General features: G+C 37.3%; 1 protein-coding gene across 3 annotated transcripts in view; it reads left to right on the top strand.

Annotated features, from left to right (window-relative positions):
* USO1 (USO1 vesicle transport factor) overlaps window positions 1-19,304 on the top strand; it is a 94,273-nt gene extending 74,969 nt beyond the window's left edge. For all 3 annotated transcript variants that reach the window (XM_058722255.1, XM_058722256.1, XM_058722257.1), the window contains 11 exons: window positions 4,499-4,609; window positions 4,942-5,060; window positions 5,415-5,596; window positions 5,876-5,997; window positions 8,855-8,993; window positions 9,946-10,109; window positions 10,781-10,870; window positions 14,113-14,211; window positions 16,200-16,307; window positions 17,290-17,505; window positions 18,243-19,304. In XM_058722255.1, the coding sequence (XP_058578238.1) occupies window positions 4,499-4,609; window positions 4,942-5,060; window positions 5,415-5,596; window positions 5,876-5,997; window positions 8,855-8,993; window positions 9,946-10,109; window positions 10,781-10,870; window positions 14,113-14,211; window positions 16,200-16,307; window positions 17,290-17,505; window positions 18,243-18,332 (1,440 nt within the window). In that variant the 3' untranslated portion in view covers window positions 18,333-19,304. The remainder of the gene's footprint in view (window positions 1-4,498; window positions 4,610-4,941; window positions 5,061-5,414; window positions 5,597-5,875; window positions 5,998-8,854; window positions 8,994-9,945; window positions 10,110-10,780; window positions 10,871-14,112; window positions 14,212-16,199; window positions 16,308-17,289; window positions 17,506-18,242) is intronic.
* Window positions 19,305-25,942: the final 6,638 nt, after the last annotated feature.

Genomic DNA, 25,942 nt, shown 5'->3' with positions numbered 1-25,942 from the left:
ACTTTTTTTTTCCTTTTTTTTTTTTTTTTTTTTTTTTTAAGCTATTCTTGGTGTTTATCTTCTAAAGAATCCATCAGAAGATCAGAGTGCAATGACATAGAATGTTTTGATAGCCTTTAAGGTCTAATCTCTAATTTTATTTTTTGGATGATAGAGCAGCTTCATCAGGATTTTGTTGGGTTGATCTTACTAACATTTTGTGATTGTACGCTGGACAAACACTATAGCATTTTTGCACTCATTAATTGTTGAGTTTCTTTTCATTTTGGAAAGTTTAGAAAAATAAAAAAGTAGAAAGTAGGACTTCTACCCAAAAGTAACTATTGGTTAAATTTCAGTCTTTTTTCTTCTATACTATTTACTTACATAGGGGTGATCATACATTAGATTCCATTGAGTATGCTGCCTCTTTCCTTACAGATATCTTCCATGTTCTTAAACACAAAATAAATATAACTTTATATGGTTGCATAATATTTCACCAAATAAATATACCATTGGTTAGTTAACCATCTCCTTATTTTTGTATACTTAATTATCTTCCATTTTCTTTATTATAAATCATGGTTTGATGAACATCATAATAATACAGTCTGCACAAAAAAAGTATTATTACACAGTCCTCACTGTGCATGTTTCCAATATTCATAGGTTTCTATTAACCTAGCAAAAAAGCAAGGACCACCTGTATTTCATTGAGGTTTAAAAAAAAGTTTATCCTAGCAATTTTACTGTTTTTTCCTTTTCCTAGTTCAAACTTTGTTGTGCCATCTACTTTATTTAAAAAAATTTTTTTTAAATCTTTATTTTTGAGAGAGAGAGAATATGAGCAGGGGAGGGGCAGAGAGAGAGAGAGGGAGACACGGAATCCTAAGCAGGCTCCAGGCTCCGAGCTGGTAGCACAGAGCCCAACGCGGGGCTTGAACCCACGAACCGTGAGATCATGACCTGAGCCACAGTCAGACGCTCAACTGACTGAGCCACCCAGGCGCCCCTGTGCCATCTATTTTAAATTTGGTGCATTATTCTACTTTTAATACAGTAGTAGGTAGCATAGAATTGTATAACTAGAAGGGATGGTTCATAGTTATAGCACTCATGAAACACTTATTATGTACCATGTGCTGTTCTAAGTTCTTAATGTGTATTAACCCATTTAATCCACTCCACAACTCTATGAAATGGGTATTAATTATTATGCTATTGAAGGATAATGATAAAGTTTCAGGATGTTGAGTTTTAGAACCAAGATACAAATCCTGGTATTCAGAGCCTATCCTTTTAACTTCTGTGTTTGAGATTATTTAGTCCAAAGGCCTTGGTTCACTAAATGGGGAAATTGGGGTCCACATAGCATGTTGAACTTCCACAAGGTAGGACAATAGAAGATTTGATTCTTCTAATTCTCAACCAAATGTTTTCACTGACACCACACTGCTACTATTAGAATTAAATTTAGTCCTTTAAAAGTGTGTGTGTGTGTATGTGTGTGTGTGTGTACACACACACATACACACACACACTTTAAAATACATATATATGTATATACATGATTTAGAAATCAAATGTTATAAAAAGTATACAATAAGAAGTCATGGCCTCACCCCTGTCCTGGGTCCCTGCCTCTTATTTCTTCTGGTGTCTTTAGGTGTTTTTTATGCATATTCACTGTTCTGTTCCTTGTTTTTTCCCTACCTAATCCCATTTTGAACCACTAGCAAAGTGCGAAATAAGATTGCAGTGAGCTATATTCCCCACAGCCTCACCAACAGTGTATTAACAGACTTGTATTTTTGCCAGTCGGTTGAGAGGTGAAAAATATTATCTTAGTGAGTTTTAATTTGCATTTCTGATTCTAAAAGGTTGAATAGCTTTCTGTATATTTATACACCACTTAAAGTTTTCCCATGAATTCTCATTTCTTATATTTCATATCATCTGCCCATTTTTGTATTGGGTTAAATAATTTCTAATTTTATAGGAACTCATTTTTTATTAAGGAATTCAACCCTTATCTGTGATAAGTTACAAATACATTTTTCCTGGTCTTTTGACTTGGTGTTTTGTTTTGGATTTTTTTTTAAATTTTTTTTTAATGTTTGTTTATTTTTGAGACAGAGGGAGACAGAGCATGACTGGGGGAGGGGCAGAGAGAGAGGGAGACACAGAATCCAAAGCAGGCTCCAGGCTCTGAGCTGTCAGCACAGAGCCCGATGCAGGGCTCAAACCCACGAACCGTGAGATCATGACCTGAGCCGAAGTCAGACGCTTAACTGACTGAGCCACCCAGGCGCCCCTGTTTTGGATTTTTTTAATGAGACCTTTATCACTTCTACATTTTATATCATACTTTTTAGAAAGGCCTTCCCCACTTCAAGATTTTAACAGACTTACCCATATTTTCATCTCACAGTTTCTGGTTTCATTTTTTGCATTTAAATTTTTGTTCCATTTTTCTTGATGAACAGTATGAGTTATAGATCCTTTGATCTTTTTTTAAGATAGCTGCCTAGTTGTCCCAACATTTTGTAAGTCCTTCTGTATCCCACTAATGCTTATATGCTATCTTTTTCATAAACTAATTCCCAATTGTAGATGGATCATCTCTGGACTTTTCATTCTGTCTATCCTTTGATTCCTATCTGTTTATGACCTAGTATCTCCTTGTTGCTCTTTTTCATTTTTTTTTTTTTTTTTAATTTACAGGGTCTCTAGTCATTCTTGCTTGTTTATTTCTCCATATGAACTTGAGAACCAGATTTTTTTAGTTCTGTGGAGAGAAAAACCTTTTGGTATTTTTGTTTGGATTACATTAATGTAATAAATTTTAAATAGCGTTAGTGTCTTTATGATCTTGGGTTTTCTGTCTAAAGACATGGTGTCTTTCTATTGATTTAGATCTACTTTTGTGCTCTTTAGAAGTGCTTTTAAATTTTCCTCCTTTAGGTTTTGTAGTTTTGGTTAGGCTCATTCCTGAATACTTTATCTTCTTTTGTTGCCATGGTTTAAGTGGGATGTTCCATCTGATTCTAACTAGTTTTATTTAACTTTGCTGTTCTTATGCTTCAGTTAGACCCCACAAGGTAAATATGTTTAGAAGAGCCACATTTGAATCTAGTTCCATTTTTGCTTATTCATATATGAGCCAGTGATTTGATAGGATGCCCTTATATATACAACGTAGGTATATTTGGTACGTGCAAATGGTATTCCAAATAATAATAAATCTTTTATATATACTTAGGGGCAGTCAATGAAGTATTTTCATTTATTTACTTGAGTAATTAAAGTTCTCTGTGGCACATAGTCGATTGAGATTAACTATATTTTTTAACTTTTAAATTTACTTGGGTAACATGAAGATACATCATGAGCATGGTAATGACATAGAGCAAGGAAAGCGTAAGAATAATGCATCATGTAAAAGCCAGATTCATGCTAATTAATGCTTCTTTGGTGGCAAATCACTTTGAAGAAGTCTATTTTGAATTTGTTTAATTAAATATTAAATATACTTGAAAATAGATTATAAAAAGGCCAGGGTATTGACATCAAGGTTCATGAAATTGGAATAGTCTGAATGGTTTTTCAAAACATAATGATGGTTACTTTAAATCCATTCTTTGCCTAGCTTTGAATAATTGTATTTTGGATATTTTCTGAGACTATCTCAAAGTAATGCATTACTGTGCTAATTTCCACTTGTTTCAAACAAGTTTTGTTTTTTTAAACAAAAATATAGGTTATATAATGTAATATGGGCAGTGGCAACATTATAAGCTAAGAGACTGTCCCACATAGGAGATACAAATGTGTTGTATAAAAATTTAGGAAACTGTAATTTTGATGGATGTGCTAGTTTTCAATATTGTCTAACTATAGTTGGCAGCAGTATAATTAGTGGTTTGGGGCAGTTAGCTAATTTAAATAAATCTTTTTCTTCTTCGTTATGTTTGTGATTCTCATTATTTGGCATGTTGTCAGTGAGTTTGCAACATGGTTTATTATTCTAATGGAATTTGACTAAATAATTCAGGAGATGATTTCTTTTTATTTTTCCTAATATTTTTGAAGAAGGTAGAAATTGTCCTCTCATCAGAAACTTGTTTCTAAAATTCTAATTGGAACATCATAAATTTGCCTGGCAAGTTTATGTTATTATAAAGTGTTTCAGACTGATAAATTTTTTCAAACATTCACATCATGCATCTTCCTTAGCAGACCAGGTTTTTCCACTGATAGTATTTTGGATAACCTGGTATATGTTTATGAACCTGAATCAATTCTAATTTCTGCCTTCTGTTCATTTTGGGAAATATAACCCATAAAGGACAAAAGAATGAACTCTCTTGTTCAGTTTTTTTTTTTTTTTATGTCTAAATTCTTAATACATCTTTTATAAGATGTTAAAGATCTTTTAATGCAAGTGGAGGGGGTCTTAGGGCAACATTAAGTTTAAAAGAAGTAAATGAGATTTCTGCCAACTTGTCTATTGCAGGGAAGCAAAATACAGACAAGAGTTGGGTTACTAATGTTGCTTTGTACCTGGTTAAGCAACTGCCCCATTGCTGTAACGCATTTTCTTCACAATTCAGCCAATGTTCCATTTGTATCCTTTATATTTTAGTAAGATACATGTAAGTATGCTTACTTCTTCCTCTGCATTAGAGGTAGCTCTGTGTTCTAAATATTTGAATTCTCTTCAGCTGTGTTGCAGCTTTTCAAACTGTTATGGTGGTAATGATGCTTGCTTATGCTGTGTGTCTGTGTGTGTGTGTGTGTGTGTGTGTGTGTGTGTGTACCATTGTTTGTTTTATGCTTGCCTAGACTATACATAGAATTTTTGTAGAAATTCTTACATGAAATGTATGTCAAATTCAAACTGTAAAATAAAATACGCTAGATATTATGAACCATTAGTTTCCTTAACAAAAATTTCAGCTTACGGGACAAATTGCAGAAAATCTTGGCGAGGAAGAGCAGTTGGTACAAGGCTTATGTGCCCTTCTGTTGGGCATTTCGATTTACTTCAATGATAACTCACTTGAGAGCTACATGAAGTAAGTGGGGGGAAGATGCTAGGGGAAAATGACTGCTAATGCATCAAGTGATAATGATACATTTTTTTCTGCCAAAACATAATGTAGACCAAGCTTTTGTGTTTTGTTATGACTTTTTAAAAAATGTTTATTTATTTATTTATTTTGAGAGAGAGAGAGTGTGTGTGTGTGTGTGCACAGGTGTGCAAGGGAGAGGCAGAGAGAGAATCCTGAGCCACATGGGGCTCAGTCTCATAAACCGTGAGATCATGACCTGAGCTGCAATCAAGAGTCGGATGCTATACTGACTGAGCCACTCAGGCGCCCCTTGTTATGACTTTTTTTAAAAGTATCTCAATGTCCTTGTCTCTGTAGAGAGAAACTAAAACAACTAATAGAGAAGAGGATTGGCAAAGAAAACTTCATAGAGAAACTAGGATTTATTAGCAAACATGAGTTGTATTCCAGAGCATCTCAGAAACCGCAGCCAAACTTCCCCAGTCCAGAATACATGATATTTGATCATGAGTTTACGAAGCTGGTAAAAGAACTTGAAGGTAAGACAAAGTTTATATTGATTTTCATTAGAAAGTGCCTATGATTATTTTGTATACGTATATTCTGGACACATGTAGATTACATGGTAAGCCTAAAAGTAGGGGCTTCCTCCTAGCTCTTGGTCTGTAGTTCATTGAAGGACTTTTGGCATTCAGTAAGATTGGAAAGACTGTATCTTCTCTGTCATGCATTTAGGCCGTATGTTTTTACTGATTAAGTCTTAATAAAATAACATTTTAAATTTTTTAAATATTTTTTTAATAAGCTTTCTTTTATAGGTGTGATAACTAAGGCTATTTATAAGTCCAGTGAAGAGGATAAAAAAGAAGAAGAAGTGAAGAAAACATTAGAACAGCATGACAGTATTGTGACTCACTACAAAAACATGATTCGAGAGCAAGTATGTATTGACAGATTGTAAACCCTTTCTAGGGCACTGATACTTTTCTACTTTGAGGAAGAGTTTTTCCTGGCATTTCATATACAAGAAGATACAGAAAGTAGAGCTCATTATTTTCCTAAATAATCTAGAACTACCTGAGTATTCAACAAATTGAGAGCTCATGTTAAGATTGTGCAGGATGCTGTGGATGAAGGCATGAATCAGGCACGTTCCCCTATCACAGTCTCATGGGGAGAGAGAACTATAAATAGGTTTTTGTGACACACATAACGTATTAAGTCTAGTGATACAGATAATTGAAGGTATGTGGCAGCACTGAGAGGCACCTCATTTAGCTAGGTGAGAGCAGGGCCTTGGAGAAAACAGAACATGAGTCCTAAAAGCATAACTAGGAATAAGCTGGGCAAAAGGAGAAATAGGGGAGAGGGGCAGGACGTGTTATTATATGTACTTGGGACACTTAGTGGCTGCACCAAGTAGAAACTTGAAAGGCAAAGTTGGAGGGAGGGAGGTGGTATGGCAGGCATTGGGGAGCATATTGGGGCATTGATGGTGCCAGTGATGATAATGGCTGCTGTTTTTTGTTTATTGTGTTTTGGGTGCTCACAAAGCACATTTTAAACACTGTTTTGCTTAATTTTCATGTCGTCCCTACAACATAATTAATACCTTCATATAAAAATCAATGAGGAATCTAACACAGAATTTAAACTTCTCCAGGGTCACTCAGTGATTGGTGGAACAGAATTCAAAAACATGTGTGTTACTGGGACCCTAAAACTCATGCTATGTAGTGTAGAGGGGGCAGATCTGAGAAATGTGGTGACCAAAGCAGATGAAACTGGCAGGACCTGGTACTGACTGGATGTATGTGTAGGGAGCATAAAGGGTCGGATACAATCCTTAGAGCTCTGTCTTTCACATCTGAATAGATGATGCTGAGAATAGCAGAAGGAGTTGATTGAGAGTGGAGAGTGATGATGAAAGTCAAAACTGCGTTCTCAGAATCATCAACTGACATTTTCTCTTCAGAACACCAGAGAATTCCACTCTTGCATTATCTTGAGCACCTTAAACTTTCTATTACATTTCTTCAGAGTGTATTTCTTGTTTCTTTCTCTCATTTAATTCCTCATCATGGTATATACCTTGATTGGAATCCTAAACAGTGCTGCAGTATTACCTGGAAGATGACAGTACTGATGTTATTAAAATGCCAGTGTCATTTAGAAACAATATACTGGTGACAGTCCAGTGAAGCAGGTTGCGCCCTCTGCCCTGCACTGCCCTCCACCCCCTGCTGATTGTATACAGTTTGAGGCCCGTGTGGCAAGTGCAAGCTTGGGTAGAGCCCTCTAAACGAGAACCGCTGTGTGTTCTTCCCCACAGTCTATATTGTTGAGATTGGAATTCTGAGAAAGAATAAAAATATAGTGGTATATTTAGCACTCAGTCTGAGCTTTTCAGTTTATAAGCAATCAGTAAATTAGAATCTTCTTTCGATGATTCAAACTTAAATCATTAACCCACCCATGGTTATTAGGGTTTCTCATCTATATTTTAGTACAAATATGGAGTCACTTCCAGATGGTAAGATGTAATCTTTAGAGCAATGGAAAATAAATACTTGGAATGTGATGTTACAGCCTACACTTGGGGCTGATAAATATGGTTAATTTGGAAGAAGAAAAGAGTGATTTGACATAATTACTATAATGACTGTGCTTTAGAAATGTTAATTTTAAATATTCTCATCATTTAAAATGCCATTTGACAATTAGGCAATAAGCATTAAGAGCTATAAAATATTTATATAAACTGAATGACATTTGAGAATCCATCCTAAGGAAATTCTTCAGAATACAGGGAAATGAAAATATGACTATGATATTTATTGTAATGATAATTATTATCTAGAAAAATGGAAAGCATCCTCGGTGTTGCTTTTGAATATAAATTATATTGCATCTACTGATACTGAGTAAACATTAAAAGTTATGATTGCAAAAAACTAGTAATATGGGGAACTTATAATTGAATAGTAAGTAAAGGCTACAGAATGACATATGGACTGAGTGTGACAAGTTTAAAACACTTGGATTGGAAAAAAAATTAGAAGAAAATAAAGAAACAGATCATATCCAACTAGTTACATTAGGGTGGTGAGAGTTGGAAGTTCTTTTTTTGGGGTGTTTTCTAAATGTTCTATTCTAGAAATTATCTTTTACGTTAAAAGTAATATAGATGCATGTATACATATACTGAGTTTCTTAAATAGTTTGGTATGAATTTCTTAAATGGTTTGATGGACCATAGAATGGAGTTTTTAAAATTGACCATTCCCGGGGCGCCTGGGTGGCGCAGTCGGTTAAGCGTCCGACTTCAGCCAGGTCACGATCTCGCGGTCTGTGAGTTCGAGCCCCGCGTCAGGCTCTGGGCTGATGGCTCGGAGCCTGGAGCCTGTTTCCGATTCTGTGTCTCCCTCTCTCTCTGCCCCTCCCCCGTTCATGCTCTGTCTCTCTCTGTCCCAAAAATAAATAAAAAACGTTGAAAAAAAAAAAAATTTAAAAAAAAAAAATAAAATTGACCATTCCCCACCCCAGTAATTGCAGTGAGATTGCAGGCTGTGCTATTGTGCTTATTATTAACGGGGCCTTACTGGAAATTTTATGGTTCTGCTACATGTTAGTTGACCTTTGTGCATACATTAATGTATTATTAATGGTTGAGTGATTCTGGAATTGTTGAGTACTTTAACATCATGACCCAGAATGATCTCTGATTTTTAGTTTGCTCATCTTCTTAATGCTAATTAGTATAAATTCAAACACTTGAATTATGTTTTGTTTTACAGGATCTGCAGCTTGAGGAATTAAAGCAGCAAATTTCTACGTTAAAATGTCAAAATGAACAGCTCCAGACAGCAGTCACACAGCAAGTATCTCAGATTCAGCAACACAAAGATCAGTATAATCTTCTTAAAGTACAGCTAGGTAGGTATAACTGGTTGTAATTGTTGTAGTGTCCTCAAAAGCTGGACTGAATCTAACAGGTTATTCTTGTGGACTAGTCTTTCTCTAACCTTAATCACTATAACAAATGTGTAAATCAGAGTTTATAGCACAGGTTTCTTGCTACCTATTTCAGTATCTTTTCCGTTGATTCTCAGCCTTGGCTGCACATTAGAATATCCTGAGATATTTTTTTTCTTTTTTTAATACCACCAATACTGAGACCCCACTCTGGAGCCAAACATTAATAATTATTACAAGCTTCCTAGGTGATTCTGATGTATAGCCAACTGAGCATGACTGCTCTAATCTTTCTGTTTCCTCATCTGCACAATGGAACTGAGAATAGCATCTGTGTCATCTGAGAATCAAATGAATTAATATATAGAATTCTAGTTCAGTGCCTGGCACAGGTAAGTCAAATGCTTATAAATAGCATCATCCTGTAGTGCTTATGATTGGAATGCTAGCTATTTAGAAATACAGTTTGTTTTATTTATATGAAGGTGACTAAAATTTTCAGAAGAAATTACCTCTTTTACTTCCTTTATTTATAACAATAATCTGTCAGTTATTGTAGTCCACATAGAATACTATTCCTTTGCGAAGATTTTAAAAGGGATTTTGTTTTCTTATATTAATTGACCAAATTGGAATTGAAACTACTGTAATTCTTAATTGTAGATCACCAAACCATGCAGTTTAGTCTTAATAAGACTATGCTGTGTTTCTCCCCAGAAACCTGAAAATACCATCACTTCACTATTTTTATCAGTACACTGTTCTGCAAAAATGAAATGTGCTTATTACAACAGTGCCACCAAAGTAATTGAATTAAGGAAATTTTATATTTTTATATTTAAATCTTCTCATTCAAGAAATGAAAAACCTAAGTTTCATGCTGGCTTTTCAAACTTTATTCCTATTTTAATAGGAAAAGATAATCCGCATCAAGGTTCTTACAGTGACGCGACTCAGATGAATGGCATTCAGCCAGAAGAAGTTGGGAGGTTACGAGAAGAGATAGAAGAATTAAAAAGTAATCAGGAGCTTTTACAAAGCCAGCTGGCTGAAAAGGACTCTCTGATTGAAAATTTGGTGAGTAAATGTTAAAAAAATGTTAAGAGGTCAAGAGCAATTCTCATTATCCTGTTTGTTTATTTTTCTGGATCCTTTAAGCCAAAATATCATCATAAGGCTTTAGAATATGAGCTTTGGGAGGGTTCCTGGCTGGCTCAGTTGGTAGAACATGCTCTCAGAGCCATGAGTTTGAGCCCCACATTCAGCATAGAGTTTACGTTTAAAAAATTAGATTATGAGCTTTGGTGTCAAACTGTCTAAAGCTTCAGCACTCCCCAGCTCGTTGAATTTAAGCAACTTAGTTAACCTCTTTAAACTTTTTTAGTGATCTGTAAATTGGTAGTGGTCATATCTGTTTTGGTGTTGAGAGGATTAAATGAGCTACTGTGTATAAAGCTCTTTTAATACATGGAAATCACTTAATCAATACTTGTGTTTATGCTCTTTCTCCATATAACTTCAGATAAGTGCTTAGATTTAATAATTACTTGGTATAAATATAAAGTTATTAGCTATTGTAGACAGCGTGTGCTATGTTGAAATTTTACCTTGGATATAAAAACTAAAATGTTGATGTGAAATTTTTGGTAAGCCTCTGTAAGGCATAGCTTATACGTGTATAGTTCTGTTTTGTTTCCTATCTCTTTAGACTAAATTTATTTCATAGTTTATTTCTATGATATTTGTAGAAATCTTCCCAAGCATCACCTGGCACAAATGAACAGTCTTCAGCAACAGCTTCTGCTCAAGATTCTGAACAAATTGCAGAATTAAAACAGGTAATTTTCTGGCTTGATCCAAGTTCTATTTTGTGTTGTTTTAATTATAATAGAGTAACAGCTCTGTAGTTTCACTAATCTAGAACTACTTTTGCTAATGTAAGCAAAGTTTGATAGTGAAGATAGTTATTTGAAAGTCCAAGAGCTTTTTAAATTATATGGTAATTGGGGGCACCTGGGTGACTCAGTCAAGCATCTAAGTCTTGATTTCAGCTTGATTTCTCACGGTTTGTGAGATCATGAGATCAAGCTCCGTGTCAGGCTCTGCACTGATAGCATGGAGTCTGCTTAGGATTCTCTGTCTCCCTCTCTCTCTGCCCCTCCCCAGCTCTTTCTGTCTTAAAATAAATAAATAAACGTAAAAAACATTGTATGGTAATGGTATTTTGCTTTTTGTTAAGTATTTTTATTTTTTAATTGTGTTCTTTTTAACAGATCTGAATATCTCACCCCGGTTATTTGTAGATGATCAGTGAACTAACAATTAAGGAAAATTTAAGTATATTTATAAGCTGCAAATATGAAGATATAAACTCTTATGCCCAATTTTCATTTACTATTGACCATGACAATTGCATACTTGAATGTATTCAGTGTTTAGACTATTTTCTCCAGAAAAATGTTGGTTTTTAGAGTTGGAAAGGGAATAAACTTGTGTATATCTCAGATGACTAGCTAAAAAAAGAAAAACAAAAATTTTCTGCTAGAGTAATTTATAAATCTAGATAAGCAAATTAAACTTTTTCCTACTTGGTTATCATAATATTTATAATTCTAGTGTAGGGGCGCCTGGGTGGCTCAGTTGGTTAAACATCTAATTCTTGATTTTGGCTTAGGTCCTGATCTCATGGTTCATGAGATCGAGCCTCTTTTTGGGCTCCAGCCAGGAGCCTGCTAGGGATTCTCTCTCTCCCTCTTTCTCTGCCCCTCCCCTACTTGTGCACACACACTCTCTCTCAAAATAAATAAACTTAAAAAAAAAATGAAAGTAGGTATGCAGATCTAACTTTATTAATAGAATATAGAATATTAAATGTATTTGTTTAATAAGAACTAGAAAAGGGAGAAAGGAATTACTTATGTATAGAATTAAATATTGGAAGAAAAGTCTAGAAAAGTATCAGATTGCTCCTTAGTATACTATCCCTAAACAAGTTGAGTTTTTTCCTTTTAAATTTTTCTTTCTTTCCTCTTTTTTATTCTATCCTACCCTTCTTCCTTCCTTTCTTATAAAAAGAATGTATGTTTCTTTTGTTTCTTTTAAAAAACAAAAAGTAATACTAAAGGAAGAAGTCAACGGCCCAGACAACCTAAATTCACTTCCTTCTCCTCTACTAGTCATCTGGTCCTAGCCCACTGACATGGCTGATCCAAGAGAGGAGTGACCATACACAGAGAAACTGTGTCATATTTTGATAATATCCATGTACCCCAGAGTAGATCCTACAGCCAGGCTTTAAAAATAATAATAATAATTTGTCATTAAGGATTTACAATATTTGAAATATTTGTAATATTTGTCCACAGTGTTTTATTCTTGTGAGGAAAATTAATATACTGTTTAGGTTTTATTAAGTCTACCTACATTAGAGCTATATTAAAATTAAAGGGAATTAGTTATTAATAAATGATCTTAGTTTATAAATCCCAAGTAAATATTTTTACTCTTTGTGTTTCCCAGTGAAACTTTAGCTAGATATTTCTGTGAGTTGTTGGCACGGAGCCTGATGTGGGGTTCAATTTCACGAACCATGAGACCATGACCTGAGCCAAAATCAAGAGTTGGACACTTAACCTACTGAGCCACCCAGGCACCCCCTTTCTGCAATTTTTTTTCTTTTTCAATTTTAGATTGTTAAAAAGGATACATATTTTTAAAAGATATATTTTAAATTACAGTTTTGTTTCTTTTTTGACAGTTTTGTTTCTTACATAGTAAAATACTGTATAAAAAGAAAACTAAAATTGTCCATAATCTTAGTGTCTATGTAACTCATTTATTTAACTGAAAAAAAAAAAATCCAAGGAAAGCCACATATGTACATGATAGAAAGGTTTAAGAGAATAAATTAGCTTTTTACATGACAGCATCCCACCACTTACCCAACGTCTACAGATGTTGCCAAATATTGTGAGGGGGATTCCCTTCATTGAGAACCATGGTTATAATCGCCTTTCTTTCCCTGTGCATTTCTGGTGGGGAGAGGGCAAGAAAGTTGGGAATTTCATTATTAATGACATGTAAACTTTGAATTAATTCCCTCCTTTTCACTACAGTACTGACTTCTTTCATCTATCTTTTGTGGTCTGGGGTCTAAAAATATCCTATTTTCCCTTTGCAAATAATAAGCCCCTAGTCTTTGGCCAAGAGAAGAACAGTTGCTTGATACATGAGATTGGGACAGGGATCTGGTGGTCTTCCTAAGCAGACTTTGAACCAGTCCTGCTGTTTGGTTTTTTGTTTTTTGTTTTGTTTTTAATGTCTATTCATTTTTTGAGAGAGAGAGAGCACAGGGGAAGGGCAGAGAGAGAGGGAGACACTGAATCCGAAGCAGGCTTCAGGCTCCAAGCTGTCAGCACAGAACCCGACGTGGGGCTCAAACTCGAGAACCTCTATGTCACGACCTGAGCCAAAGTTGGACACTCAACCAAAGTGAGCCACCCAGGCACGCCTCGAGCAGCCTTGCTGGTTTTGACCCCATTTTTACCCACACTTCCAGAGATATCTGATAGTACCAGTTCCCAAGCCTTTAACAGTTGTGCCTTGTAAGTCAGGTAGCAGCTGGGCTTTCTCAAGTGTCAGTTAAGTTGTCTTTCTCAGGTGTGCTGCGTCAGTTACTGCTGTCATTTGTTTACTGAAATTCCTCAATTTTATTGCTCTTTTTTCTTTCATTCTCTTTCACCTTGTGGGTTTCTCCCTCCCTCTCTCTCTTCCTTTTATCCTTCCTTTCTTCCTCCCTCCCTTCCTCCCTCTTTCCCTTCATCCCCTACTTTGTGATTTTTTACATGGACTCTCAGGAGAAGTCAGAGGTGAATATGTATCACAAACTTGCATAATTCTCTAGCTTGACGCCAAAGTTCAAGAATGGTTTTTTAGAATTAGATTTTCAAACTTGAAAGTTTTGATTTTAGAGAGAAAGGTCAAGAAAGGAAATAATTTTAAATTTCTTCCTTTAACTAGATATTTCCTTGATGCAATTAATGCTATTTAATGTTACAACTCAACTATTTTTGTCTCTTAGGAACTGGCAACATTAAAGTCTCAGTTAAACTCACAATCTGTGGAGATCACCAAACTGCAGACAGAAAAGCAGGAGCTGTTACAGAAAACAGAAACATTTGTGAGTTAATTATTACTTTTTTTTTTCCTGAAAAATAGTTAACACAAGGTTAGGATGTTATTTCTCAGCCACTATGTAAAAGAAGCAAATGTGTCAGACTGCACCTTCCCTTTTAGGTTGCTTACTAGCCAGAGTTCTGGTCACATAGGCTTCTTGGCCATGGTGACAGCCATATTAGAGTCAGACTCACCAGATCAGTATAATCCATTATTTGATGGTTCATTTTGCTGGTATTTTATATTTTATCCCATCTGTGTCCCCTTCAGTCCAAGCTGACAGGTTTTCTGCTGGTATAAAATTCTTAAAAACCCCATGCAATACACAGGGATCCAAGCCATTGGATAAGAAGGCCCTCAGGATCCTTCCTAGATAATCGCATCTCTATTTCAGCTTCTGCTCAAATGGTTGGGTCCATGAGTCACAAAAGTAACTTCTTTACAAATGGGAGTCCAGCCACATCCTTGATATTTCAGCACAACACACTTTGTCATTTATTGCAATAGGGATAGGCTATTTTCTAAATCTTCATGTTCTGATCCCTTTTGCTTAACAGTTCCTTCTGAAATGTATCTCTCTCGGGGAGCCTGGGTGGCTTAGTCAATTGACTCTTGATTTTGGCTCAGACCATGATCCCAAAATTGTGGGATCAAGCCCCATGTCAGGCTCGTTCTCTCCCTCTCCCTCTCCCTCCCCCCCCCCCGCCCCGCCCCACTCCCCCTCTCCCTCTCCCCTGCTTGCATATTCTCTAAGATTAAAAAAAAATGTATCTCCTGTCACATTTTATTGTAAGCAGCAAGGAGAAACCAGGCCATGCCTTTCTTTAACACTTTGCTTAGAAATCTCCATGAAATATCCAAGTTCATCACTTACAAATTCTACTTTCTACAAAGCACTAAAACATAATTCAGCCAGTTTCTTTGACACTTTATAACAAGGATCTCTTTCTTCTACTTTCCAGTAACATGTTCTTCATTTCCATCTCAGGCAAACAACCTTTCCATCCGTATTTCTACCAATATTCTCTTCACGATGATGTTTTCTCCAAGGCCATAGAAGCTTTCTCTCTAGCTCCCCTTTCTTTCTGAGCTCTCACCAGAATTGCCCTTAATGTCCATATTTCTAGTGACAGTCTCTTTGGGGCAGTTTAGGCTTTGTCTGACATGCATCTCAAAACTCTTCTAGCTGCTACCAGTTCTGAAGACCCTTCCACATTTTTCAGGTATTTGTTACATCAGCACCCTCCTTCCCAGTACTTTAAAAAAAAAAAAAAAAAGGTGGCGAAAGATTAGAAACTATCATTTAATGGGGCGCCTGGGTGGCTCAGTTGGTTAAGCATCCGACTCTTGATTTAGGCTCAGGTCGTGAGTCATGATCTCATGGTTCATGGGTGACAGCCCCACAGCACAGAGCCTGCTTTGGATTCTCTCTCTGCCCCAACCCCTGCTCTACCTCTCAAAAATAAATAAATAAACACTAAAAAAAACCCACTATGATTTAAGAATACTTCCTATTAGCACTTAAGAAAATCTTAGCATTTTATCAATTTATGTCATTTAGCTCTCTTTCCTCACCTGTCTCTCTGAGAAGATAATGTGGACTTAAGTTCTAGAAATTTCCTGAGGAAAGGGCTTTGAAAATTTTTCTCTGCCTATTAAATGCTATGTTATAGCTGTAGTCTGACCTTGAGGCTGCTTAACCCAGCTCTCCTCATGCTCCATGGAGGTCCAATGCTGCACCCGATCCTGACCCAGCCTCCTGCTCTGCTGTAGGGACTGCCCATCTTTCCGGGGAGAGCGCTTCAGTGCGTGTCAGTATACATAAGGAATTCTACAGTTCTGCAGTACAGGAATTGTATTTCTGCTATTGGGCATAGTTTCAAAATAGTGAGAAAATTCAATAACCTTTGGAATTGCCTGTTGCCTGTAACTTTAAAGGAACTTCCCCCTCCCCCCCACCCACCCCCCCCCCACCCCAATTTCTACCTTCAGGCAAAACCAGCCCCTGTACCAGGAGAGAGTGAAGCTGTAGCAGCTGCAAAGACGACGGACGTGGAAGGAAGACTGTCAGCATTATTACAGGAAACGAAAGAATTAAAGGTTGCTTTTTGGTGAAACTCCTACTTGTTGCGTATTCTAGGAAATGACTCCAGGAAATTTGATTGTATTTCATTTAACGTCCGCAATTCTTCGATTTATGAGGAAAGCTAATGGGGTATAATTTTATCTCACAGCATGGCCATTGCTATTTGGATGAGTAAAGATGGCACAAGTGAAGCCTTTTTAAATGCCATTTCAAATGATGACATCATATATATAAAGTAAGACTGTATATGATGTACTTTGAAAGTGGAAATCATTTAAAGTTTAGTTTTCTTGTCAATGTCTAATCACAATAAGAAATAAAGAGCACAGCTTGGGCTAGAACCCAAGCCACATGTGGGCTTCCCTTCAAGCTAAGGACACAGGCACATTAAATCCTGCCAGCCTATTTAGTGTGACAGAGAAATCAGAATAAATAACATAAAGAGAGGAATGAGGTAGAAATAATAAAACTAAAAGGGAATTTTTTATTCATATTAAAAAATGCAAAAGGGAAGGTAATGTGTGATTGTGCCTTTTGGATAGTGATCAAATTACTTTATCTTTAAGCTGTAGATTGTATGCATGAAGTTGGGCTAAAAAAAATTTTAACCTGAGTTCTAATTTCTGATGCTGATCAGGCCTCTGCTGTAAAATGTTTTGTGTCTTTATTCTTACAGTTATCTGAAATGGTATTATCTCTTAGGATTTTTGAAAAATAGCTCATTAAAACTAGTTTTTGGATATAAACTGTATCTTTTCATAATAACCATCTTTGATGTATATAGCCTAACATAAATTCTCTTGTTACTGGATGAGTGTGTGTGTGTGTGTGTGTGTGTGTGTGTGTTCTATTCCTAAAACCTCCACCGCCAAACTCCTCAGATCATCACAGAAAGAATGAACCTAAAAAAAGAAAAAGAATTAGCCTATTTGTTAAAAATCCTGTGAGAATGAATGCTAATCTTAGATCAGTTGATTTTCACCTTTCTTTTCCCAGAATGAAATTAAAGCTTTGTCTGAGGAAAGAGCTGCTATTAAAGAGCAGCTGGATGCATCTAACAGCACCATTGCCATTTTACAAAATGAGAAAAACAAACTTGAGGTGGATGTTACAGATTCTAAAAAAGAGCAAGATGATCTGTTGGTGCTGTTGGCTGATCAGGATCAGAAAATATTTTCATTAAAGAATAAACTCAAGGAACTTGGTCACCCGGTAAGATTGAAATCTTTCCAAAAATTATATCTGTACATACATATGTATATATGTATGTGTTTTTTTAAGTTTATTCTGAGAGAGAGAGAGAGAGAGAGAGAGACCATGTACAAGCAGGGGAAGGGCAGAGAGGAGAGACAGAATCCCCAAGCAGGCTCCGCACTATCAGCACAGAGCCTCATGCAGGGCTTGAACTCACAAACTGTGAGATCATGACCTGAGCTGAAATCAATAGTCAGATGCTTAACTGACTGTGCCACCTAGGTGCCCCTATAATATATTTTTAAAAATTGTACTGTAGCATGGAAGTGTTGTGCCTAGATATCCATTATTACAGGCGTAAATATGTAGGTACACGAATGAGGTACATCTGCATTGCTTTCATGGTGTTCAGTGAATTGATGTAAACCATACAGGCACAGTTTCCAGTATTTGTTAACTGGCTCTCTTTTGGGCTTTGAGCCTAGTAATGAATTGATTTGGTCCTGTGGTCATAAGACTTCATTATCCAGATGTGCCATTCTCTTTTGTCATGTTTGGTCCAGATTTGTGTGTAGACAGGTATGACCTGTTAAGCTGTATATCTCCTCTCATATTATCATCATCAAGGAAATCAGATGGCTTGTAATCTGCTACAGTTACTGGAATAAAGAATTTATCAAGTGGTACGTGTCATTACATGTTGAAAATGAAGTGAACAAATCTTAACAGTGTTCAAATGTACATATTCCCTTTAGGTTGAAGAAGAGGATGAACTTGAATCCGGAGACCAGGATGATGAGGAAGACGAAGATGAAGATAATGGCAAGGACCAGGGTCCTATCTAGCTTTAAATCTCCAGGAATGGTAGAGACTATATTGTAACTTTGAAGATGGAGTCTTAAGACAGTGCTTTGGTTTGCCTCCACAGAAAATAAAGATTTAGAAACCCAAATGGCAAATACTCACTAATAAGACTATTGATGTATTTTTAATGATGCCACCCATGTTGAACACCCTAAAACTAACTTCCTGCAGAACACACATCTTTTATTGAAATTCATCTGAATTGTTCTGAATGATAATTTGCGAAGAGCTTCAGACACTAAAAATACACCATTTTAAAGCATGTGGTGGCAGTGCTATTTGCCTTAGTTTATTGGTTGTTTACCTATGTTCTGTATTAGTCTATTATTTTCACTTTTCAGAATACGTGACTTTAAGTACTAACACATTTGATTTAATGTGTATTGGAGTCATTGTTTCTAAATTCAGCATTGGGCTTCTTAGCTAATGATTTCCCTTTAAAGAAATGGATTTACTGAAAGGCAAGATAGCATGGGCTGGGGCATAATATAGATCGTCAGCCCTCCATCCAATGTGACTCCTAAAATGGGCAGGATAGGACCGTTTAGAATGAGTGCCTTGACACCTGATACGGCTGCACTCTGTATTGTTTTCCAGGGAAGACACCAAAGGACACTGACACTCACAGATGAGGAGGGTGTTTCTCAGAACGTTTTGCAACAGTGTATTAGCATGCCGTTGGGTTGGGTTGGGTTGGGTTGGGTTTTATTTTAAGCTAAACTTTAAAACATTACAAAATAACAGCTCATACAACTCAGATTTAGTATTGTTGTCTGATTATCATAAAACATAGTATGGTCCTAGTTTTAAAAAGACCCAAACTATGATTTATATAATTTATTGGCATTTTTGCTGAATAGGTTTAAGTCAGATAATAGATTTTTAAAAAGCAAATGAAGCAATGTGTCAAAATTTAATGTTTCATAATAAAAATAGATACTATGTTCACTTAATCCCTGGTCATGGTTCCCTTTTTTAGATTTTGAGGAAAGTATTTTATTCTTAATAAAAGTTGAAGCAGGTAGAAGTGGTAAGAGGAATTCTCTTACTAAAAGTACGTTATAACTGAGGAGTCTTACTGTTCAGAACTAATGAGGATTCTGTAAAACTGGAGGTACTAATTGAAGCAGAAGCAGAAGAGGTTGGAGAAGGGTTTGGATATTTCTAAATTGATCACTGGAGTTCTTTGCAATGATTTCCATTTAAAGGAGGAGGTTTACTTAAAGGCAAGATGGCAAGAGTTGGGGGATAACGTGATTCATCTGCCTCCTGACCTCAGGAATAGTTTGAGCAGTACACTAAGGGGCACAGACTTTTGAAAGAGGAGAAGTGTCTTCCTGCGTCCTGAAAAGGGAGATGGCTGTGTGATACAGAGCACCTGAGAGGGCCCCACTGTGCTTCTTACCCCTTGCCATCCGAGAACCACATGACTATTACTGGACCATAAAATCTTCCTAAAGTTGACACCACGAAATGAACAAATGGTTAATGACTGTATTTTACGCTTTTGTTACAAAGATAAAGAAAAATAGGTCAGGAGTATGAATAAGACTTCTATAGATAACAATACCAAAGATCTTCAGAAAGAAACCTCTGCAAAATCAGTGATCGTTTACCAAAATTCAGTCATTCAGGCAGGCCCGGAGTAGAGAAGATGCGTGGAGGCTTCGTAGCCGTTTAGACTGGAGCCCAAAGGGATATCTTCCTAACCGTAGCCACAGTTTTTTTTGCCTGGATTACTTCCTGAGCCTCCTAAAGTGTCTGCCTCCAGGCTGGTTGTTGCCTCTCTACCCCTCACTCCCACCATCCTCTCTTTTACACTTTCCAAAATGGAGAAAAGACCACAGTTGTCTACTGTCACAGCCCTTAGCCAGGTGGATAAGCCCCTCTGTACTCTGCTGCTTGCTAAATTTCCCTTTGAGTATATTTTACAATCACACAAAGATATTTGCTGCTTTTTCATTTCTAACTGTGCTTTTGCACATGTTCTCTCCCCCGCCCATGTGCGAGCCCACTCAGTAAAGACAGTTTCCATGTACAGAGAGCTACGGTAGTGGACCATTTGTCATAAAGTGCAACACACATTTGTCCTGATGGCTTGAAATTTTATTCAAGTGTAGCATATACCTCTAGCGCCTCTGAAAGAAAAGAATAATCACCCAAAGTTACTATAAGAGCTAAAGTAACTACTCACATTTGACAGGTTTAAGTTACTAGTCTGAAATTCTGCTGATAGAATATCAAAGCCTTAAGTTTCAAAGTTATGTTGCGGCCAGGTAAGGGCCGCATAATGCTCATTAAAACCAAAAATCTGTACCATTAGAGCAAAATTCATTGACTCATTCAATGAATTTGAGTGTGTAACATGCTGGGTACCTCTGCAGGCACCGGGGATATAGCAGTGAATAAGGCGAAGTCCCTTTCCCATATAACTTACATCATGGAGGAGTGAACGGCAGTAAACAAGTACCTAAGACAGTGTCAAGTGCTGTGTGGCTTCCGGAAAGGAGTTTGCATTTTCTTCTGAGTTTGATGGGAAGCCAGAGGAGTGATCAGGTCTGACTTCTGGTTCGTAGATTACATTCTGTCGCAAACTGCCTGTGGGAGGAGACTGTTGCCCGTCTAAGCAAGAGCAGATGTAGTTCAGGCTACATGGTAGGAGTGGAGGTATCTAAAGCGGTAGGATTGGGCATATGTTTTACAGGTCGGGCTGAGAGGACTTGTTGAATTGCATGTGTGGGGAGCAGGGGCGTAAGAGAAGTCAAGAGTAACCCCCAGAGAAAGGTGGTGGCTCTTGCTGAGCTCAAGAACACTGGAGGAGCCAGTTCCGAGTGCTGATCCAGAATTGTGTTCTGAGGCTTGCTAAATCTGAGACACACAAGTAGATAGATTTACACAAGTAGAAGGGTCATATCAGATGGATAGAGAAATTTGGAGTTCATTAGGACTGCAAAAATAGCATATGGATGATATTTAAGTCCATCCAGCAGGATAAGTTCTTGCAGGGGATGAGTGTAGAGAGAAGGCAGCCAAGAGCTGAGGCTTTGGGCAACTCAGTCTTTAGTGGTAAGGAAGGAATCTTTAATGTTCAGTGCACTGTGTGGTAATCTTAACCCAGAGCAAATTTGAGCCTTGGAACTAAAGGGAAAACTGAGAAAGCTGTGAGCTTCAAATTGATTTCCTACTGTCTTTTGGAAAATAAAAACTTAATTCATTTCAGAACTGCTTTAATGAGACATTCTGTTGATGCAGAAATCTGCCCTGCTAACCAAATAGAAGATAAGTATCTGAAAATATTTCTTTAATTGCATTACATCATTTGACAGGTGTGTGTTTTTTAATGCACGTTATTTTATCAGATTGCCCCCTTAGTGGATTATTGACTTGCCTCTCTACCAGAAACCCTGAAGAGAAGTGATGGTTCCAATTTTTCTGTCTACAACTCAGAAACTTTAGGATTTTCTGTAATCTTTCAAAATGCAAATTAAGCCAGAGGGAAAACATTAAGGTGTGACACATATATCTATCTTAAGATGTGGTTTCCCTTCCTGCAAATTAACTAATTTTGTCTAGACAGAGGTTTTCTCCATACACACCATAAGCAATTGTGACCAGTTGTTTTAGCTTGAAAAAACTTTTACACACTGACCTTGGTACAATTACATACTACTTTTGATTTCACTCACTGCAACACAAGACCACTCTGTAATTACATTTTTCCACCTATGAGGGTGTAAACACATGAATTTCTAATATTGGGTTTACTACTCATTTTCCAGTTCTGGCTTTTAATTCTAGATTTACTCAAATAAATATATTAAATAAATAAGTACATACATATACAAATTTATTTTCTAAATCTAGAGAAATACGTATAGTGGTGAAGCTTGCCATTTTGTGGCTCCTCACTTAAAGTTTTTTCACTTTCTCTGTGACATTTCATGCTTCTCCGGCCCCTGTCAAACAGCTTGTTTCCTCATCACAGAGACGGTGAGACAGATGCCAGTTAGTTGCTGTGGTGGCCTTCGGGTGCACTTTCTGTCAGCATGTTTAAAAGTAGGATGCGCTGAATAAAAGCTTAAGTATTACTTAGGTTTCTGTACCACATTACAAATTACCACAAATTTAGCAACTTAAAAACTACACACATCATCTCACAGTCTTTGGGTCAGGAGTCTGGACACAGCTTAACAGGGTCCTCTGCTCTGGATCACAAGGCTGCGATCAGGGTTCTGCCAGGCTGTGTTCTCATCTGCAGGCTCCTCTGGGGGGCGGGGGGAGAACCGGCTTCCAAAGCTCATTCACATTGATGGTGGAATTCATGTCTTTATAGCTTTAGAACTGATGGCTTCAGTTTCTTGCTGGGCAGTTGGCTAGAGTCTTCCTCAGCAACTAATGGTCACCCGTAGTACCTTGCCTCATGGGATCCTTCAGCATGCTCACTTAACTTTATCAGACCAGCAAGGGGAATCTGTAGCTCCAGTCAGGTGGCCAGGCTGAGTCTCAATACAAAATACTGTAATCACAGAGCAGCATCCATTACTTTGGCATATTCTATTGGCTAAAGGCAAGTCAGGTCCTGCCCGTGTGTGGGAAGGAATTAAACAAAGGAATGAATGGGAGGTGGAGCTTATGAGATGCCACATACTTTTACCTTCTTGAACCTTAATTCTTAATCTGTCAAATATTCTCAGAATAAGGTGGGAGGGGTGCTACCTTTGGAAGGGGGTAGTAAATTTGATAGCAGATGTTTGTATGAAACCCTATCTTATTTAATTCCAGGCTGGGATCTTTGCAAATGGACAAAATAGATCAGAGTAACGATCACATTGGTCAATGATATAACAGTATGAAGCTACCAACCACAGTTCAGATGTTTGTATCACGTATGTGTGTCTTCAGGCCAATTCTCTTCTCTGGGCTTTACTGTCTTTGACTGGTATTACAAGGGCACCTCAAACCCAACATATTAAAAACCAAATCCACGTTCCTCCTTTCCCCAAATCTGGTCCTCTTGTAGGCTCATCCCAGGTGAACAGCACCATCCTTTGACCTGATTGTACAAATGAAATTTCAGACTCATCCTTAGTACCTGCCTCTCAACTTTGGTTTTAATGCCTAAGAAGTTCTCATTTCTGTCCATTTTCTTCCATTTTGCCATTATTCAGTCCTTGGCTCTTCTCAAGTGTTTGCTCTATTCAAGTTTGGATGTGTTTGTTTAATCCGTTTAATCATATTTGAAGGTTATTCCATCCATTGCTATTTCAATGGATTTCTCATTGAAGGACTCTCTCTCCCAATTTAATAATCTTGAGTCATAGTAACTACCATTATTCAATGGAAAAATAATTTACTGAGTGTATGAAGTTATAATATTTAAGGTGGCTTGGGTTACAAGTAATAGGAAACTCAGAAAAGACTAGAAGAGTTGGAGACAACAGACCTAGAAAACTCTTGGGAAGTATTGATAACAATGGGCAGTAGAGAAATGGGCCATAGCTGCACTAGGGTTTAGGATCAAGTGAGGGAGACTTTTTAAAATAGAAAATACTAAAGGCTGTATGCTGATGGAAGTAACCAGGGAACGGGAGGGTTTACAGTTGCTACAGTGATGTCCTTGAATGGATGAGTGGGGACAGAGTCTGAAGCATAAGTGGAGGGGGTGGCCTTGCAGTGGAGTGTGGACAATATTTCCATTGTAAAAAGAGGGGAGGTGGACGATGGGTGGGTAAAAAAAAAAAGTAATGTTTGGTAGGTGCTGGGGATGTGTAAAAGCTCTCTTCTGATTGCTTCTGTCTTCTCAGCTAAATAGGAAGCAAGAAATCAATTGGAAATAACAGTGGAAGAGGTTTGAGTAAAGTGGAGGAATTGGGAAAAGAGATGTCTTAGAGTGGAGCTTGGGAAACTAAATGGACCAGGAAAATGTAGTTCTGAGCATCAACTTCAGACACAAAAATGCCCAGAGGAATAAGACTTTATCTTCTTCTGTGTCTCTTAATAGCCTGGAAACCTTTCCTTTGAAGCCTCCATGCAATGTCCTGTAAGGGTCTGGGTCTCAGAACTGATTTAAGCCTACCTGGGAGAGTGACCTTGGATCTGCCTTCTCACAGCACTATTTCCTTCACAACTACCAAGTTAAGCTAGAGAGCAATGCTCTGTGCTGGCTGCTGGCTGCCTTGTTTGCTATGAAATCCCAACCTGCAGAACTGTACCTGCACAGGACGAGTGGTAAATTGGGACCCAGATAATCAGTCAAGTGAACCTATGCACCTTGAACTTCCTTAGCAGTTGTATATGAGTAGCTGAACACTTGGATAGTCCCTGAGCCTTACTGTGCAGTTGTCTTCCTGTTTTTATCCCTCTGTAAAGTCAAAAAATGAAGTATTAGAATAAAGCCTAAGGTAACTTATGAGTTTGACAGTCGAAACCTATGACAATGACTGATGTGGAGCAGAATGGCATTTAAAGCAGAATTGGTATTCAGATCCTTAATTCAGTTTGTATCTTCCTGTCTCATGGCCAGAATTGGCTGGCAGACCCATTTACTGGCAAACCAGTTAGCATCAAAGGGAAAAAGGCCACAGAGATTGTCTTAGCTAATCGCAATTTGCCCCTAGGGTATGGTGAGTGACTGGGTAGCACCTCTTAGAGCACACAGCTTTGTGGGGGCACACAATACTTAGACAAAATTAAAGTTATGAGTTAAGAAGGAAGGCTCGGGGCCGGGACTAGCAGTGAAAGGATATTGGGTAGGTAACCAGTTGTATCTTCTGTGTGCATATGCACAGGATAAAATAGAATCTTCTCTCAGGTCTCAGTAGCTGTTTGCTGAGACAGGGATTGATATCAGAAAGTCCTACTTAGAAGTTGACTTTCGTGTTAGACATGAATTATATCACCAGATATGTAACCAAGCACTAAACTCAACTTTCATTTTTCTAATCTTCATACTTCTATAAAATTGTTTAATTTAAAATTTTTTAAAATTTTTATTTATTTTTGAGAGAGAGAGAGAGAGAGAGAGCGAGCATGAGCAGGGGAGGGGCAGAGAGAGAGAGAGAGACAGAATCTGAAGCAGGCTCCAGGCTTTCAGCCGTCAGCACGGAGCCTGACACAGGGCTCGAACCCACGAGCTGTGAGATCGTGACCTGAGCCAAAGTCAGGCGATCAACCAACTGAGCCATCCAGGCACCCCAAAATAATTTTTGTTTAATATATTTTTGGTGATTACCTACCATGTGTAAAGCACTGTAACAGTACCAATGTCTGAAGATTGGTAAAAAACTCATTACATCAGTGTCTTCCTAAACAACTTACTTTTTATTTATTGGTTCTTTCTTAACAAGCATTTGTTCACCTGCAGACTGAGCTCATTAGAAACATTGTGTTCCCCAGCTGGTGATGTTAAGTTGTTCTCCCATTTACCCTATACATTTAATATAGATACTTGTAGTAGAAAGGATAGGCAGACCTAAATCCAAACCCTTGCTCCTACACTATTTAATTTCAGCACGTTTTAATCAGCTCAGGCTACCATAACAATACCAGAGACTAAATGGCTTAAGCAATAGAATTTAATTTCTCATTTCTG

The sequence above is a fragment of the Neofelis nebulosa genome, chromosome 3, assembly GCF_028018385.1.
Source record: "Neofelis nebulosa isolate mNeoNeb1 chromosome 3, mNeoNeb1.pri, whole genome shotgun sequence".
NCBI classification, from domain to species: Eukaryota; Metazoa; Chordata; class Mammalia; order Carnivora; family Felidae; genus Neofelis; species Neofelis nebulosa.
Note: the sequence above shows the minus strand (reverse complement) of the source record. Positions and strands in the feature narration are given on the sequence as shown.